The sequence below is a fragment of the Haematobia irritans genome, chromosome 3, assembly GCF_050003625.1.
Source record: "Haematobia irritans isolate KBUSLIRL chromosome 3, ASM5000362v1, whole genome shotgun sequence".
NCBI classification, from domain to species: domain Eukaryota; kingdom Metazoa; phylum Arthropoda; class Insecta; order Diptera; family Muscidae; genus Haematobia; species Haematobia irritans.
In genome coordinates this window covers 204,756,281-204,773,584 of record NC_134399.1, presented here as the reverse complement: position 1 = coordinate 204,773,584, position 17,304 = coordinate 204,756,281, and the positions used below count along the sequence as shown (strand labels likewise).

Sequence of the window (17,304 nt, the reverse complement as noted above, 5' to 3'; positions counted from 1 at the left end):
AAAGACAACCCTCGTTGAATTAGGTATATGTACATTTTGGACCAACGCTAGAGCCAATAATGCTGCCGCTTTCTACAGGTGTGTTGCGCCTTTCGGACTCGGAAGCGGCTTTCAATTAAGCTTAGTACACACAGAGATGGAATAAGATAACATGAAACATGTTTCAAGAGTATAATAAAGGGTGATACGGTCAAAATTTGGTCAAGGGAAAACGCGTGTAAATCGGTGAAATCGTCTATTTAACATATCAAATCAAATTTCTTTTTCAAGTTCAATTAGTATAAAATTCAGGAAAAATATTCAGTTAGGCTTTCGCTTTTCCAAATCCGAATTGCCGGGCCTCACGCTTGACACCTGCCATCAGATTTTGTACAGCCACCTTGTCCACCTTCTTCGCCACAGAAAGCCAGTTTGCCTTGAACTGCTGCTCGTCCTTAGCAGTTTTTTTGGTCTTCTTTAGCTTCCGCTTGACAATAGCCCAGTATTTCTCAATTGGGCGGAGCTCTGGCGTGTTGGGAGGGTTCTTGTCCTTGTTGGCGGCGTACCACTCCATGGCCTTTTTACCGTAATGGCAAGATGCCAAATCCGGCCAAAACAGTACGGAACAACCGTGTTTCTTCAGGAAAGGCAGCAGACGTTTATTCAAACACTCTTTCACGTAAATTTCTTGGTCCCGGAAGCTATGAAAATGCTGCTTTTCAAGCCACAGGTACAGATGGCTTGCCAAACCAGATATTTCTTTGCGAACTTTGACAGTTTTATGTGCTTGAAAATATTTGCTACCTTTCCCCTTCCTTTTGCCGTATAAAACTCCTGTCCCGGAAGCTGCTTGTAGTCGGCTTTGACGTAGCTTTCGTCGTCCATTACCACGCAGTCAAACTTCGTCAACATCGTCGTGTACAGCCTCCGGGATTGCGCTTTGGCCGTCGTATTTTGTTTATCATCGCGATTTGGAGTCACTGCCTTCTTGTCGATAGTCCGGCTCGTTTTTTGGCTCGATGCACGGTTGTAGACGATACACCCAGCTTATTTGCGGCATCTCGGAGAGAGAGGTTAGGGTTTCGCTTGAAACTACCGGCAACTCTCTTTGTCGTCTCAGCGGCTTCCGGTTTTCGATTTCCCCCCGATCCAGACTTCCTGGCTGTCGACAAACGTTCCCCAAACACTTTAATGACATTTGTAACGGTTGATTTGGCAACTTTTAGCGATTTTGCCAGCTTTGCGTGCGAGTAGCTTGGATTTTCGCGATGCGCGAGCAAAATTTTGATACGCTGCTCTTCTTGCTTGGACGGCATTTTGACAACTGAAGAGTGTATTCCAAAATCAAAATAGGAGCAACATTCTACACACACACATCTTCAAAATGAGGGGTGTTCAGGTTTTTTAAATGCAAAATTGAAAGAAATACGTCAAGTTTATATTGACCAAATTTTGACCGTATCACCCTTTATTTTAACGGGGAACATGTAAAATTTTTGCACCAACCCTATTATTTTCATGATAATTATGTATCTGAAGCATCATTCTCAAAAAATCACTCACAACAATGGTAACTTGAGAGTGGCTAATTTTTGGTGTTGTCAGCTTCAAGTTGTCAGTGGTCTGTGGACAAAAAGTGACCTCTTCCTAGGCCGATTGGTATAAAAACTCTAAATGAAGATTTGAAATCCTCAGAAATATCATCGGCATTACCACCGACGAATAATTGTGGATGTTCGGCTTAAACTGGAATTAAATCCACGACCCTCACCATGGTGGTTTTATAATATCCTTCTTTGTTCCGTCATATTTTCTTCGATCAACTCAATAAATTTCTTATGAACCACGAACCACTGTTCTGCCATGGAAATTTTTCCGTCAACATCTGCATGCGACCCAATAAAAGAAACGCCACTAAAAAAACTCTATTTTATGTGATGTTACTAGGACTGATACTTATCCTGAGCTGGACCAAACAAAAAACAAAATATGTATATGGCATAACACAACCATACAGGCCAGAGATATCAGGGAATCCATCTACCATGACCTATTCATATTCCAAATCTAATGCTACAGATAGTAGGAGTAAAGGTAAGAGTTTGTGTGTGTGTTGGTTGGTAGTGGTATAGAAGAGTCACTTGGAAGGATTTAGTTTATCCCATGATTGCACGGTTGGGTGGTTTAGCTTGGTTGATTTTAGACAAACTAAACTAAGTAACTGTCGTTTGTCCACGTCCTCGACAATAACAAAAAAATCACTAACCCTACACAAGGAAACATAGTGGAGAAGATGATGATGATGATGATGACTAGGACGACAACAACGAGTATGCCATACTTTTCCTATCTGGGGTTTGTATCAAGCATCCCACATAAGCGAGGCCACAATGGCAATAGCACTGAGGACAACCAGGCATTGTAGCATCATCAACACAACAGCTCCAACAACATGACAAAGAAAAGGAAACAAAAAAACATCAGACCAGGAAAAGAAACAACCTAGAGAGAAACTTTCAGTAAGCTCCATCGCTAAGAACTCAACTCAGCCAGTATGAGTTGAGGAATTGGAATCATCACCCAACACTCAATGCTAAATACTGATGATGCTTATGATGAAAAATAAAGCAAACAGACGGAGGATTCATGCATCCAGCCGGTTTTGAAGAAGAGAGTTCAACAGAAGAAAAAAAAAAATCAACTGCATTGGAATAAGTAACGAGCCAACCAGGGAGAGCTTATGTTGGCCAATGGATGCAATATATTCTTGCATGGTTATGGAAAGGCACCATGGAGGTGAATAATGCTTGTAACGTAGGAACATAATAAAATACTAAAGTCCTCAAGTCCTTGTGTTCATCGTACTTCACAGCTCACATATTTTTTTTTTGTTGCGAAATCCTCTTTAAAGGCTTTGATATAGCCAGAAGGCTTTATTATGGCTTTATTTTACTCCATTTTTCCCCATTCCGAGTAAAGTGTAAATATTCTCTGTTGTGTATATTGGTAAATGGTGTCCTTGTTTCTCATCGCAGTGTTGGTGTTGTTGTTCATTCTCATCTACAAAGAAGAAAAGTAAATATTTTTACATATTTGTAAGTTTGTAGCAGAAAAGAAGTTCTTAGGGGTTTTTGTTACATACCAGCTTATGGAAAATTTTGTTTATTATATTAGAGGATTTACATACTATGGTTAATTGTTGTATTATTAACTTAAGATCTATACTTGTTGAACAGTTAAGACATATTTTGTTTCTGATTAAAGATGGGGCGGAATTAAAATGGACCCAAACACGTTTGCCACAGTTGGTAGAATTCTACCAAAAAATTCAGATATTTTTATCATTTGGTAGATTGATAGACTTCTTGATGCTTTGGTAGATTTTGCAAAATATTCCTCTCCAATAAAAAGGTACTTCAGAAAGTTATACGGAAATATTTTTCTATAGACATAAAATTTTGACAATATTTTCTATAGAAATTAAAAGTTGACAACATTTTCTATAGAAATAAAATTTTGACAACATTTTCGATATAAATACATTTTTAACAAAAAAAAAAATGTCTACAGAATTAAAATTTTACCAAAATTTTCTACAGAAATCAAATTTTGACAAAATTTTCTATTGAAATACATTTTTGAGAAAATTTTCTACAGAAATAAAATTGTGACAAAATTGTTTATACAAATATATTTTTGTGAAAACTTTCTATAGAAATAAAATTTTTGTTGTTGTTTTTTTTTATTTCAGCTTAAAACCATACATTGACTAAACTACAAGTGTAGCTTAACCAACAGAGGAAAATAATGTTTGTCAAATTTATTTGGACAAAGCCCTATAGACTGCAAGATGGTTGGATGGCATTTATTTCGGCATAAGCCGGCTATCAATGTTAAACCTTTTTTCGGAAGGTTCAAGTATGGTTTATTGTTGATGTTTTAATGAACTGCCTGAATTTATTCTGATAATTGGTTGATAGTTTTGCTGCAAGTAGAGGATGCTGATGAGGAATGTGGTAATTCCGAAACGTGCGTCCATCCAACCATCTTGCAGTCTATAGGGCTTTGCCCAAATAAATTTGACAAGCATTCTTTTCCTCTGTTGGTTAAGCTACACTTGTAGTTTAGTCAATGTATGGTTTGAAGCTGAAATTAAAAAAAACAACAACAATGATTAAAGAACAAAAACCAACAATAACAAAACAAAACGAATGAAAGAAATAAAATTTTGACAACATTTTCTATAGAAATAAAATTTTGACAAAATTTTTTATTGAAATAGAATTGTGAAAATTTTTTTTTTAGAAATAAAATTTTGACAAAATTTTCTATATAAATAACATTTTGACAAAAATTGCTATATAAATAAAATTAAAAAAAAAAATCTATAGAAATAAATTCTTATAAAAAATTTTCTATAGAAATAACATGTTGATAAAAATTTCTATAGAAACAAAATTTTGACAAATTTTCTATAGAAATAAAATTACAAAAAAAATCTATAGAAATAAAATTAAAAAAAAAATTCTATAGAAATAAAATTTTAACAAAATTTTCTGGATAAATAAAATCTTAGGAAAATTGTTTAGAGAAACAAAATGTTGACAAAATTTTCTACGCAAATTAAATGTTGACAAATTTTTCTATCGAAATAAAATTGTGACAAAATTTTTACAGAAATAAAATTTTGCAAAAATCTTTTAAAAAAATAAAATTTTTAGACCTTTTTATATAGAAATAAAATATTGTCAACATTTTCTATAGAAATAAAATGTTAACAAAATTTTCTATAGAAATAAAATTTTGAGAAAATTTTCTATAATAATAAAATTTTATTAAGTTTTCTATAGAAAAAAAAAATTGATAAAATTTTCTATAGAAATAAAATTTTATAGAACTAAAATGTTAACAAATTTTTTTATAAGAATTAAATCTTGACAAAATTTTCTATAGAAATAATTTTGTTTTTGTTTTTTTTTTGTTTTATTTCAGCTTAAAACATTCTTTTCATCTGTTGGTTAAGCTACACTTGTAGTTTAGTCAATGCATGGTTTTAAGCTGAAATAAAAAAAATAATAATAAAAAAACAACAATGATTAAAGAACAAAACTAACAATAACAAAACAAAATAAATGAAATAAAATTTTGACAAAATAGAAATAAAATTTTGAGAAAAGACTCTACATAAATAAAAATTTGGGAAAATGTTGACTAATTTTTCTATAGAAATAAAATTTTAAAATAATTTTCTATAGAATTTCAATTTTAACAAAATTTTTTATAGACATAAAATCGTGACAAAATTTTCTATAGAAATAAAAATTTGGGAAAATTAGTTATAGAAATAAAATTTTGACAAAAATTCCTATAGAAATAAAATTTTGACAAAATTTCCTATAGAAATAAAATTTTGACAAAATTTTCTATAGAAATAAAATGTTGACAAAATTTTCTATAGAAATAAAATTTTGACAAAATTTTCTATAGAAATAACATTTTGGCAACATATTATAGAGAAATAAAATTTTAGCAAAAATTTCTAGAGAAATAAAATGTTGACAAAATTTTCTATATAAACAAAATTTTCTATAGAATTTAAATTTTAACAACATTTTTTAAAGACATAAAATCGTGACAAAATTTTCTATAGAAATAAAAATCTGGGAAAATTTGTTATAGCAATAAAATTTTGGCAAAAATTTCTAGAGAAATAAAATGTTGACACAATTTTTTAGAGAAACAAAATTTTCTAGAGAAATATAACAGCAAAATGCAAAAAGCAAATGCATTTTTTTTGGCCAACACCATTGTAGACGCGCTATTGGAGAATAGTTCTTCTGACGACGATAAAGAAGTTACAACATCATTGCTTGGACGAAATGACCAACGGCGAGTTAAAATCATTGTTGAGGATGTAATTAATTTGTACTCTGAAGTAGAAGTAAGATCATTAAAAATATATAAAATCAAAAGTTTTAACAATTTCCCTTAGTTCAAGAAAAATTTGCGTGTTAGTCGAGATTCCAATAAAAGCAATTCAACCAATTTAAAGAAGATTTCTTTAATTTTGAAAATTTCAGAAGTATTAAAGTCAAGTTGACTTTAGTAGAACGAAATGATCTTTCATGCTATATCATACCCAATTTTAAGTCGAATCACTTAACTATAAGGACAAAACGTCTTCATTGAAAAGTTTATCGAATCTGAGGTTCGACCAAGCACCAAACATTTTTTGAAGAATATTGGTCCTCATTACTCTGGCTTGGTTTAGTTTTTGCTGTCTGCCCAATAATTTGTTGTTTGCAAGATTGAAATCGATCTGGTTCCTGATGCATTTTTGTCTATAAGCCTATCTCGAGCTAAGTAAAAATTACAGGAAATCATCCATAACTCTGAAAAAAATCTGCCTCATTTTAGTCTCTAGTGCTGATGGCAGATGATATTAATTTCACATTTTTTTACAGAATTATTTGATAGTTTTATTGTGACTTGGATATCCGCAATATAAATCACAAATTATTGTTTCAAGTCACAGCATGGTTAAAACAAAGGAGGCAGACTTTAAACACCCAATTCTATTCAAAAATCTATGACAATGATGGTGTCACACACACACACAACAGAGCAGCACACTTCCAACTAAAATCACATTCTCCATCTCAATTTACTCCAAGAATAGCTACTTAAACGAAGGACAATGCTACTTAAATATGGGGTAGCCAATACAAATAAATATCATCTTGGCCAGATAATAGAGAGGATAGAGCACTGTGTCTTCCTTCTAAAAAAAAAATGGAATGTTTTCCTTTGGTAATTGTTGTCACTGCCACTATAAATGACCGTCATAACTCATTCTTCGCATTAACCATATCCTTCTTATAAGGACATAGTATGGTATGGTCACACTTTCTTCTTTCTATAGTACTAATTCACAATATTGGAGTTAAATCCTGTGGTCCTGGAAGAAGGGTGTCCTCGATGCCAAGGGAATCTATTCAGATAATAAAATCCAAGTGATTTTATTGTTTTTGTCTTCTGAATGATAGTGTGTCTTAGTTAGTTTTTGGCCATAAGGATATTTGCCACATTGTGTGTGTGTGTTTTTTTTTTGGCAATAGGAGAGACTACTCCACACAATGACAATGGAGTAGTGAATGGAGTCAAATAATGCAACAATGTCCTGTGTGTGTTCTTTTTTTTTTTTGGTGGTAAAAGGACAACTTCCCAAGTAGCCACATATTCATGTGTGGCCTTTCGTTTTGTTTGGAAGATATAACCTCTGTTGCTTCTGCATCCTTTTTGTGTCTTTATTTGGTCGATTGTCTCCACCATCACCATTTGGTAATGATGATGTCATGACATTGCTGTAGTATTATTACCAACTCTTACTCTTTGCAGATTTTTGCACTTCCAAGGCATATGTTTTATTTGAAATAATTTCCTGTTCCTGTTTATTATTTCTTACAAGTTGACGAGTGGCAATTTAGAATCGGTTGAGTTGCTCTCGAATAGGATTTTGACGTTTTTAAATTGAATGAGTTGTGCACTTCATTTCAATGGCAATTTTGAATTTTTTTGTTTTTATACCCTCCACCATAGGATGGGGGGTATATTAAATTTGTCATTCCGTTTGTAACACATAGAAATATTGATCTAAGACCCCATGAAGTATATATTCTGAGTCGTGGTGAAATTCTGAGTCGATTTAAGCATGTCCGTTCGTCCGTCCGTTCGTCCGTCCGTCTGTTGAAATGACGGAAACTTCCGAATGATACAAGCCATCGACTTGAAACTTGGCACAAGTAGTTGTTATTGATGTAGGTCGGATGGTATTGCCAATGAACCATATCGGTTGCCTTTTACGTATAGCCCCCATATAAACGGTCCCCAGTTTTGGCTTGGGGAGCCTCTAAGAGAAGCATTTTTTATCCGATCTATCCCACATTTGGTACATGGTGTTTGTATATGGTCTCCAACAATCATGCAAAAATTGGTTCACAGCGGTCTATAATTATGTATAGCCCCCATATAAACCGATCCTAAGATTTGGCTTGCCTCAAAGAGAAGCAAATTTCATCCGATCCGGCTAAAATTTGTTACACGTTATTGGTATATAGTCTCTAACAATCATGCAAAAATTGGTCCACATCGGTTTATAATTGTATATAGCCCCCATATACACCGATCACCAGATTTGACCTACGCAGCCTCTTGAAGAGGCCAATTTCATCCGATCCGGTTGAAATTTTGTACATTTCGCTTGTGTATGGCCGCTAACAACCGTGCCAAAATTGGTCCGTATCGATCTATATTATATATAGCCCCCAAATAAACCGATCCCCAACCACAGAAAAATCACGATTGCCACTCGAGCCAAATATATTCTACCAAAATTTTATTGCTAAAAAAAATTTTGTAAAAATTTTATATTTCTGTAGAAAATTTTGTCAAAATCTTATTTCTAATAATTTGTTTTCTTTATTTTATTCGACCTTTTTAATTGTCTTGTGTAAATCAGTAACTAATCAAGCTCGAGGTCATTTCTTTGTTGTTTTTATAGTAATAATTTACTTTATTTTTTTCTTTCCGATATTTCGCAATTACTTGAATTGCATCTTCATTGGGATGTACACTACAAAAATAGATAAATATTTAACCATGTAAATATCACAGAACAGATTAATGTAAAAGAAAATAATTTTAGTTTATAAGTACATGTAAACGATCACTCACATAAAAAGATGTTTACAACACAATTAACTTATTCTACAGTAGTTGCACTACTCTTGTCAAAAGTCTATATTGCACTGCTTTCTTCTATGTGTTTTTTGTGTTCGTTTCATGTTCTTTCTCTTCTCTATGAGTTGTCTATAGCTTTTAGCATTTCCTTCGATGTCGGCTTTGTAGTTGATTCTCTTTTCAGAAGGTGTATTTATGATATGTAGCATCTCTTGTGTGAATCTCTTGTTGTAGTTTGACTCTCTGGCTAAGATGCGTACATTATCAAAGTTGGGGATGTGTTTTTGTGTTGCACAGTGGTTTGCTAGTGCAGTTTTTTGTATTATGTTATTTCCTCTTAATTTGTAGTCCGATTTATGTCCAGCGATCCTCGTTTTTAGTTTGTTGCCAGTTGTTCCCACGTATACTTTTTCACATGATTGTTGATCATTGCCATCGCATTTAATTTCGTATACCAGGTTGTGCTTTTCCATGTTTGGCAATTTGGTTTTTGGATTTGTAAATAATTCTTTTAACGTGTTGTTTGTTTTGTGTGCAATAGTGAACTTCTCTTTGTCAAATATGTTTGAATTTTCTATTCTCTCTGAAACATTAGGAATGTATGTCAATGATTTGTATGATTTTGTTTTCGTCTGGTGTTCGTCAAATTCTTTATTATTCTTTTTTGAATTTATTAAATTATTCGCTACATACTTGGGAAAGTTATTTTTGGCTAGTATCTGTTTTATCCTCTCTTTATTTTTTGCGTGGAATTCCTTATCACTGATAGTTAAAACTCTATGTATTAAATTATTGGCCGTATTTATTATTATTCTTTTTGGGTGTTTTGAATAGAAATTTATAATTCTGCCAGATGCTGTAGGTTTTTGATACCAGTCTAGGTTAAGTTTTCCATTCTTTCTTATAACCAATGTATCCAAATAAGGCAACTGTCCGTTATCTTCTTCTTCTACCGTGAATTTTATATTCGAATGGAAATTATTGAGGGTATTTAGCATATTCATAATCGCATTTTTGTGAGTTACTGCGAACAAGTCATCTACGTATTTCAGTAATATTTTCGGTTTTGTTGTTAGTTTGTTTTCACAATCCATCAACAACTTTTCCATTACTATATCCGCCACAATCGGCGATGCTGGTGATCCCATTGGCAGACCTTTCTTCTGTTTATAGATCTTTTCCTCGAATTGGAAATATCTATTCTCCATTATGCAGAATTTTAATATTCTAAGAAATGTATTCTGTGTCATCTTTGTGAATTCTTTAATTTCATCCCATCTTTGTTCAATGATAGTCAATGCTAATTCCACTGGGATGCTAGGGAATAAGGATATTACGTCAAAGGATACAATTTTCTCGTCCTCTTCGGTCGTCAAATCTTTTATCTTATTCCTAAATTGCACTGAATCCCTTATGTTGTATTTCGAGTTCTGAGTAATATTCTTTAGAATATTAACAACGAATTTACACAGTTGACTAGATGGGGCATTAATGGAGGAACAAATTGGTCTTAGGGGGTATCCTTCTTTATGTATCTTAGGGAGACCATAGATTCTAGGAGCTATTGCAACATCATTCCTTAGTTTTTTCCTTTCGAAAGACGTGATAACTCCATTTTTGAATAATTCTTCAACAATATCATTATTTTTCTTTTGTAATTTGCTTGTTGGATCTTTCGTCAATCTCTGGTATGTCATCATGTCTCCGAGAATATTCATCATCCGTTCTTTATATTCCGATTTTTCAATAGCAACTGTCACATTCCCTTTATCCGCATTAGTTATCATTATATTATTATTCTTCTTAAGAAATTGTTTTGTCTGATCCACTGTGCGTTGAATGTATTTATCTCTACTACTCATGTATGTTTTGTTCATGTGGTTATCTATGGTAGTTGTGAAGTTTGTTCTTGCTATTTCTTGCTCCTCTTTCTCCAAGATGGTCTGTATTAGTTCTTCTCCATCTGCGATGTAATTGATTAGAGGAAATTCCTCTTTCGTTGTTGGTAGTCCAAATTTCTCCCCAAGTGAGAGAAGCCACTTAACATCGTCAGGAAAGTTTTGTTTCGTTTTGTTGACGAACCAGCCTTCGTTAAGTTTGATGTTCAATTGTTGCATTTGTTGTTGTTTAAGCCTGTTGAATTTTTTCTGGTGTGTTTCTTTAATCTTCTCTCCTATTTTGTATGTGACCGTCATCGCACTGTGCTGTAGATCATCGTAGTCATGATCTGACACATGTTGTTTTAAAGTATTCTCTATTTTCGTGATTTCTTCTTTGTTTTGTTGTTGTAAATTATGTTTCTCTTTTATAATTATGTTCAAAATTTTCCTTTGGAAATGTTCTATGTATGTTGTTAGTGTTTTTTGTAATTTTTGATCACAGTTATTTCCTAATATGTTCTCTACGTTTTTCATTGAAACATGCAAATGCCAAACATATTATTAACAGACATAAAAACTTGAAAATAAAAACAATTAAAATCCGAGAATCAATTACATTTCTCATTCGATGTCGCAATGCTGGCATAATTCCCAATTTTATTGCCAATTCAATGAAAAACGTAGAGAACATATTAGGAAATAACTGTGATCAAAAATTACAAAAAACACTAACAACATACATAGAACATTTCCAAAGGAAAATTTTGAACATAATTATAAAAGAGAAACATAATTTACAACAACAAAACAAAGAAGAAATCACGAAAATAGAGAATACTTTAAAACAACATGTGTCAGATCATGACTACGATGATCTACAGCACAGTGCGATGACGGTCACATACAAAATAGGAGAGAAGATTAAAGAAACACACCAGAAAAAATTCAACAGGCTTAAACAACAACAAATGCAACAATTGAACATCAAACTTAACGAAGGCTGGTTCGTCAACAAAACGAAACAAAACTTTCCTGACGATGTTAAGTGGCTTCTCTCACTTGGGGAGAAATTTGGACTACCAACAACGAAAGAGGAATTTCCTCTAATCAATTACATCGCAGATGGAGAAGAACTAATACAGACCATCTTGGAGAAAGAGGAGCAAGAAATAGCAAGAACAAACTTCACAACTACCATAGATAACCACATGAACAAAACATACATGAGTAGTAGAGATAAATACATTCAACGCACAGTGGATCAGACAAAACAATTTCTTAAGAAGAATAATAATATAATGATAACTAATGCGGATAAAGGGAATGTGACAGTTGCTATTGAAAAATCGGAATATAAAGAACGGATGATGAATATTCTCGGAGACATGATGACATACCAGAGATTGACGAAAGATCCAACAAGCAAATTACAAAAGAAAAATAATGATATTGTTGAAGAATTATTCAAAAATGGAGTTATCACGTCTTTCGAAAGGAAAAAACTAAGGAATGATGTTGCAATAGCTCCTAGAATCTATGGTCTCCCTAAGATACATAAAGAAGGATACCCCCTAAGACCAATTTGTTCCTCCATTAATGCCCCATCTAGTCAACTGTGTAAATTCGTTGTTAATATTCTAAAGAATATTACTCAGAACTCGAAATACAACATAAGGGATTCAGTGCAATTTAGGAATAAGATAAAAGATTTGACGACCGAAGAGGACGAGAAAATTGTATCCTTTGACGTAATATCCTTATTCCCTAGCATCCCAGTGGAATTAGCATTGACTATCATTGAACAAAGATGGGATGAAATTAAAGAATTCACAAAGATGACACAGAATACATTTCTTAGAATATTAAAATTCTGCATAATGGAGAATAGATATTTCCAATTCGAGGAAAAGATCTATAAACAGAAGAAAGGTCTGCCAATGGGATCACCAGCATCGCCGATTGTGGCGGATATAGTAATGGAAAAGTTGTTGATGGATTGTGAAAACAAACTAACAACAAAACCGAAAATATTACTGAAATACGTAGATGACTTGTTCGCAGTAACTCACAAAAATGCGATTATGAATATGCTAAATACCCTCAATAATTTCCATTCGAATATAAAATTCACGGTAGAAGAAGAAGATAACGGACAGTTGCCTTATTTGGATACATTGGTTATAAGAAAGAATGGAAAACTTAACCTAGACTGGTATCAAAAACCTACAGCATCTGGCAGAATTATAAATTTCTATTCAAAACACCCAAAAAGAATAATAATAAATACGGCCAATAATTTAATACATAGAGTTTTAACTATCAGTGATAAGGAATTCCACGCAAAAAATAAAGAGAGGATAAAACAGATACTAGCCAAAAATAACTTTCCCAAGTATGTAGCGAATAATTTAATAAATTCAAAAAAGAATAATAAAGAATTTGACGAACACCAGACGAAAACAAAATCATACAAATCATTGACATACATTCCTAATGTTTCAGAGAGAATAGAAAATTCAAACATATTTGACAAAGAGAAGTTCACTATTGCACACAAAACAAACAACACGTTAAAAGAATTATTTACAAATCCAAAAACCAAATTGCCAAACATGGAAAAGCACAACCTGGTATACGAAATTAAATGCGATGGCAATGATCAACAATCATGTGAAAAAGTATACGTGGGAACAACTGGCAACAAACTAAAAACGAGGATCGCTGGACATAAATCGGACTACAAATTAAGAGGAAATAACATAATACAAAAAACTGCACTAGCAAACCACTGTGCAACACAAAAACACATCCCCAACTTTGATAATGTACGCATCTTAGCCAGAGAGTCAAACTACAACAAGAGATTCACACAAGAGATGCTACATATCATAAATACACCTTCTGAAAAGAGAATCAACTACAAAGCCGACATCGAAGGAAATGCTAAAAGCTATAGACAACTCATAGAGAAGAGAAAGAACATGAAACGAACACAAAAAACACATAGAAGAAAGCAGTGCAATATAGACTTTTGACAAGAGTAGTGCAACTACTGTAGAATAAGTTAATTGTGTTGTAAACATCTTTTTATGTGAGTGATCGTTTACATGTACTTATAAACTAAAATTATTTTCTTTTACATTAATCTGTTCTGTGATATTTACATGGTTAAATATTTATCTATTTTTGTAGTGTACATCCCAATGAAGATGCAATTCAAGTAATTGCGAAATATCGGAAAGAAAAAAATAAAGTAAATTATTACTATAAAAACAACAAAGAAATGACCTCGAGCTTGATTAGTTACTGATTTACACAAAATCTTATTTCTATAGAAAATTTTGTCAACATTTTATGTCTTTAGGAAATTTTGTCAAAATATAATTTCTATACAAAATTTTGTCAAACATTTTTTCTATAGAAAATTTTGCCAGAATTTTATTTCTGTAGAAAATGTTGTCAAAATGTTATTTCTATAGAAAATTTATGAAGCATTTCATAGTTGGAGGGGAATATTTTGCAATATTTTCAAAACATCAAGAATTCTACCAAGGTAGACTCGTGTTCATAATTGTATATAGCCCCCATAAAAAGCGACCCCCATATTCTATAGTCTACTATATATCCCGCATGGACTAACTTATAATGTAGAAGATGATGTTAAGAAGTTTTAAGATCTCTCGCCATCGGCCGCAACCCTAGTAATTCAATCCACGGTGGTGGGTACATAAGATTCGGCCTGACAGAACTTACGGCCGTATATACACGCTCACAAAAAATCGCTTCTGTAACATATACTCCCAAACATATTTTGCTTCAAGCATATACATTTTTGGCTATTGCCCAAACATTTATATGTTTGATCTCTTCCAATATATAATATGTTTGAAAGCATATTGGTCTAAACAATATATGTTTGGGTAGTCTAAGTTCCAAACATTTTGTATTTTTGCATCCAAATTCAATAATGTTGTCTTCCAAAAAACAATATGTTATTATGTGAACATATAATATGTTTGGAAGCATTTTGCACCCAAAAATATTATATGCTTAAAAAAAAATTCTCCCAAACAATATTGTGCTCAAAATTTTATTTATTTATTTATATATTTATAATCATAATGAATTATGAAAATAAACAGGTAATATAGGTGCTAACAACATAGGTTTTCGACCTGAATGCTCAAAATTTTGTTTCTGCCCAATTGTATATTCCCCCACATCTTTCTCACTTCCACGAGATTTTTTAGTTCTTAGCACCTTTTTCTGTAACACAAACATTGTAGAAGAAATTCAATTGTATGATTTTTTTATTTTAATTTTACCTTTTGCGGGACGGGGATTCGAGCAGCGGACCACACAGTTTGTAAGGATCAAAGAAGTAGCTGATCAATTGCCCAAGGAAAAATAAAATGTTAATTTTGTAATAACAAGCAACAACCACCAACTTAATTCAATATCGCTCCCTGTTAAATAGCGCTCCAAGCTACTAAACACATATATGTTTATAGGCTATTTCTAAATTAATATATGTTTGCATCCAAGCATATTATATTTAAAAACATTTTATGTCCCAAACATAATATGTTCTAACATATTAACATATATGTCCCAAACATGTTATGCTAGTTTATGAACATTATATGCTTGCACTCAAAAATATTGTGTTTAAAAATTTGTGTTCCAAACATATAATGTTTATAGCCAAACATATGAAAAACAGTCTTTTTCATCCGTGTACTTGTTTTTTAATTAAATGCCATACTTTTACTTTTTCTTGCCCCCTTAGCATGCCCGCCTTGCATACACAAGGTCGTGGGTTCGATTCCTGCTTCGACCGAACACCAGCTGGTGAAATTTCTGAGGGTTTCAAAGCTTCTCTAAGTGGTTTCACTGCAATGTGGAACGCCGTTCGGACTCGACTATAAAAAGGAGGTCCCTTGTCATTGCGGAAGTTTGTCATTCCGTTTGTAACACATCGAAATATCGATTTCCGACTATATAAAGTATATATATTCTTGATCAGGGAGAAATTCTAAGACGATATAACGATGTCCGTCTGTCCGTCTGTCCGTCTGTCTGTCTGTTGTAATCAAGCTACAGTCTTCAATAATGAAGCAATCGTGCTGAAATTTTGCACAAACTCGTCTTTTGTCTGCAGGCAGGTCAAGTTCGAAGATGGGCTATATCGGTCCAGGTTTTGATATAGTCCCCATATAAACCGACCCCCCGAATTTGGGTCTTGGGCTTATAGAAATCGTAGTTTTTATCCAATTTGCCTGAAATTTGAAATCTAGAAGTATTTTATGACCATAAAGAGGTGTGCCAAAAATGTTGAGTATCGGTCCATGTTTTGGTATAGCCCCCATATAGACCGATCCCCCGATTTTACTTCTTGGGCTTATAGAAACCGCAGTTTTTATTCAATTTACCTGAAATTGGAAATCTAGAGGTATTGTAGAACCCCAAATACGTGTGCCGAAAATTGTGAGTATCGGTTCATGTTTTGATATGGTCCCCATATAAAACGACCTCCCGATTTGGGGTCTTGGGCTTATAGAAACCGTAGTTTTTATCCAATTTGTCTGAAATTGGAAATATAGAGGTATTTTAGGACCATAAAGAGGTGTGCCGAAAATGGTGAGTATCGGTTCATATTTTGGTATAGCCCCCATATAGACCGATTTCCCGATTTTACTTCTTGGGCTTCTAGAATCCGAAGTTTTTATCCTATTTGCCTGAAATTGGAAATCTAGAGGTATTTTCGGGTCGTAAAGAGGTGTACCGAAAACGGTGAATATCGGTCCATATTTTAGCCCCCATAAGAACGATCTCCCGATTTATCTCCTGGGGTTTCTAGAAACCGTAGTTTTTATCTGATTTGCCTGAAATTGTAAATATTCTGGTATTTTAGGCTCACAAAAACGTGTATCGGATTAAGTTTTTATCGGTCCATTTGGTAATGCCTCCATATAGACCAACTTCACTTCTTGAGGGTGTAGAAGGCGCACTGAACATGAAAATTGCTTGAAACTCAATGTAAAATTTCCAGATTTTACTTCTACAGATTTAAGATTTCAAGTCAAGACGTTATTTTATAATTTTCTTGCACACTTACAAGATTCCTCTAAAACTCAAACAAAAATGGTTCTTATAAATCCAGAATCTGATATAGTCCTCATAGGTGAAATCTTTAAATTTATCTTCGGGAAGTGTCCTCAAGTCCTCAAGCCCTTCTGAAATTTCAAAGGAAACCCTAATATTTGGTTCATGGTGGTGGGTATTTAAGATTCGGCCCGGCCGAACTTACTGCTGTATATACTTGTTTAAGACTCAATTAAGATTTTAATTGGAAAATTTGTTGTGATTTTTTTAATGGTTCTGGTTTGGTATGCAAACGAATCAATTTCGAAGATGGGCTATTTCGGTCCAGATATTTTGATATAGCCGCCATATAAATCAACCTCCAAATTTGAGATCTTGAGAAACCCTACAAAGCAATTTCTATCAAAGTGAAAATCTACAAGATTTGGACATGCCGAATATAATGTGTATCGGCCCATATTATGGTATAGACCTCATCCTATCTATATTCTTCAGTGTAGATAGTGGTGCCTTAAAGTATTCAAATATTTCGTTAAAAGTTCTGATAAATAGGTAAATTGGTTTAAAAACACGATTGCCATAGTTCGTAGAATTCTACCAA

The 17,304-nt window shown here is 33.1% G+C and overlaps 1 protein-coding gene across 1 annotated transcript; it reads right to left on the bottom strand.

The window, feature by feature from the left end:
• Positions 1-6,679: 6,679 nt before the first annotated feature.
• LOC142231390 (uncharacterized) lies at positions 6,680-11,132 on the bottom strand. Its single transcript, XM_075301997.1, has 3 exons — positions 8,788-11,132; positions 8,584-8,611; positions 6,680-6,760 (listed from the first exon to the last, which is right to left on the bottom strand). The coding sequence occupies exons 1-3, from the start codon at positions 11,130-11,132 to the stop codon at positions 6,680-6,682; spliced, it is 2,454 nt and encodes an 817-aa protein (XP_075158112.1).
• Between the last annotated feature and the right edge of the window lie 6,172 nt (positions 11,133-17,304).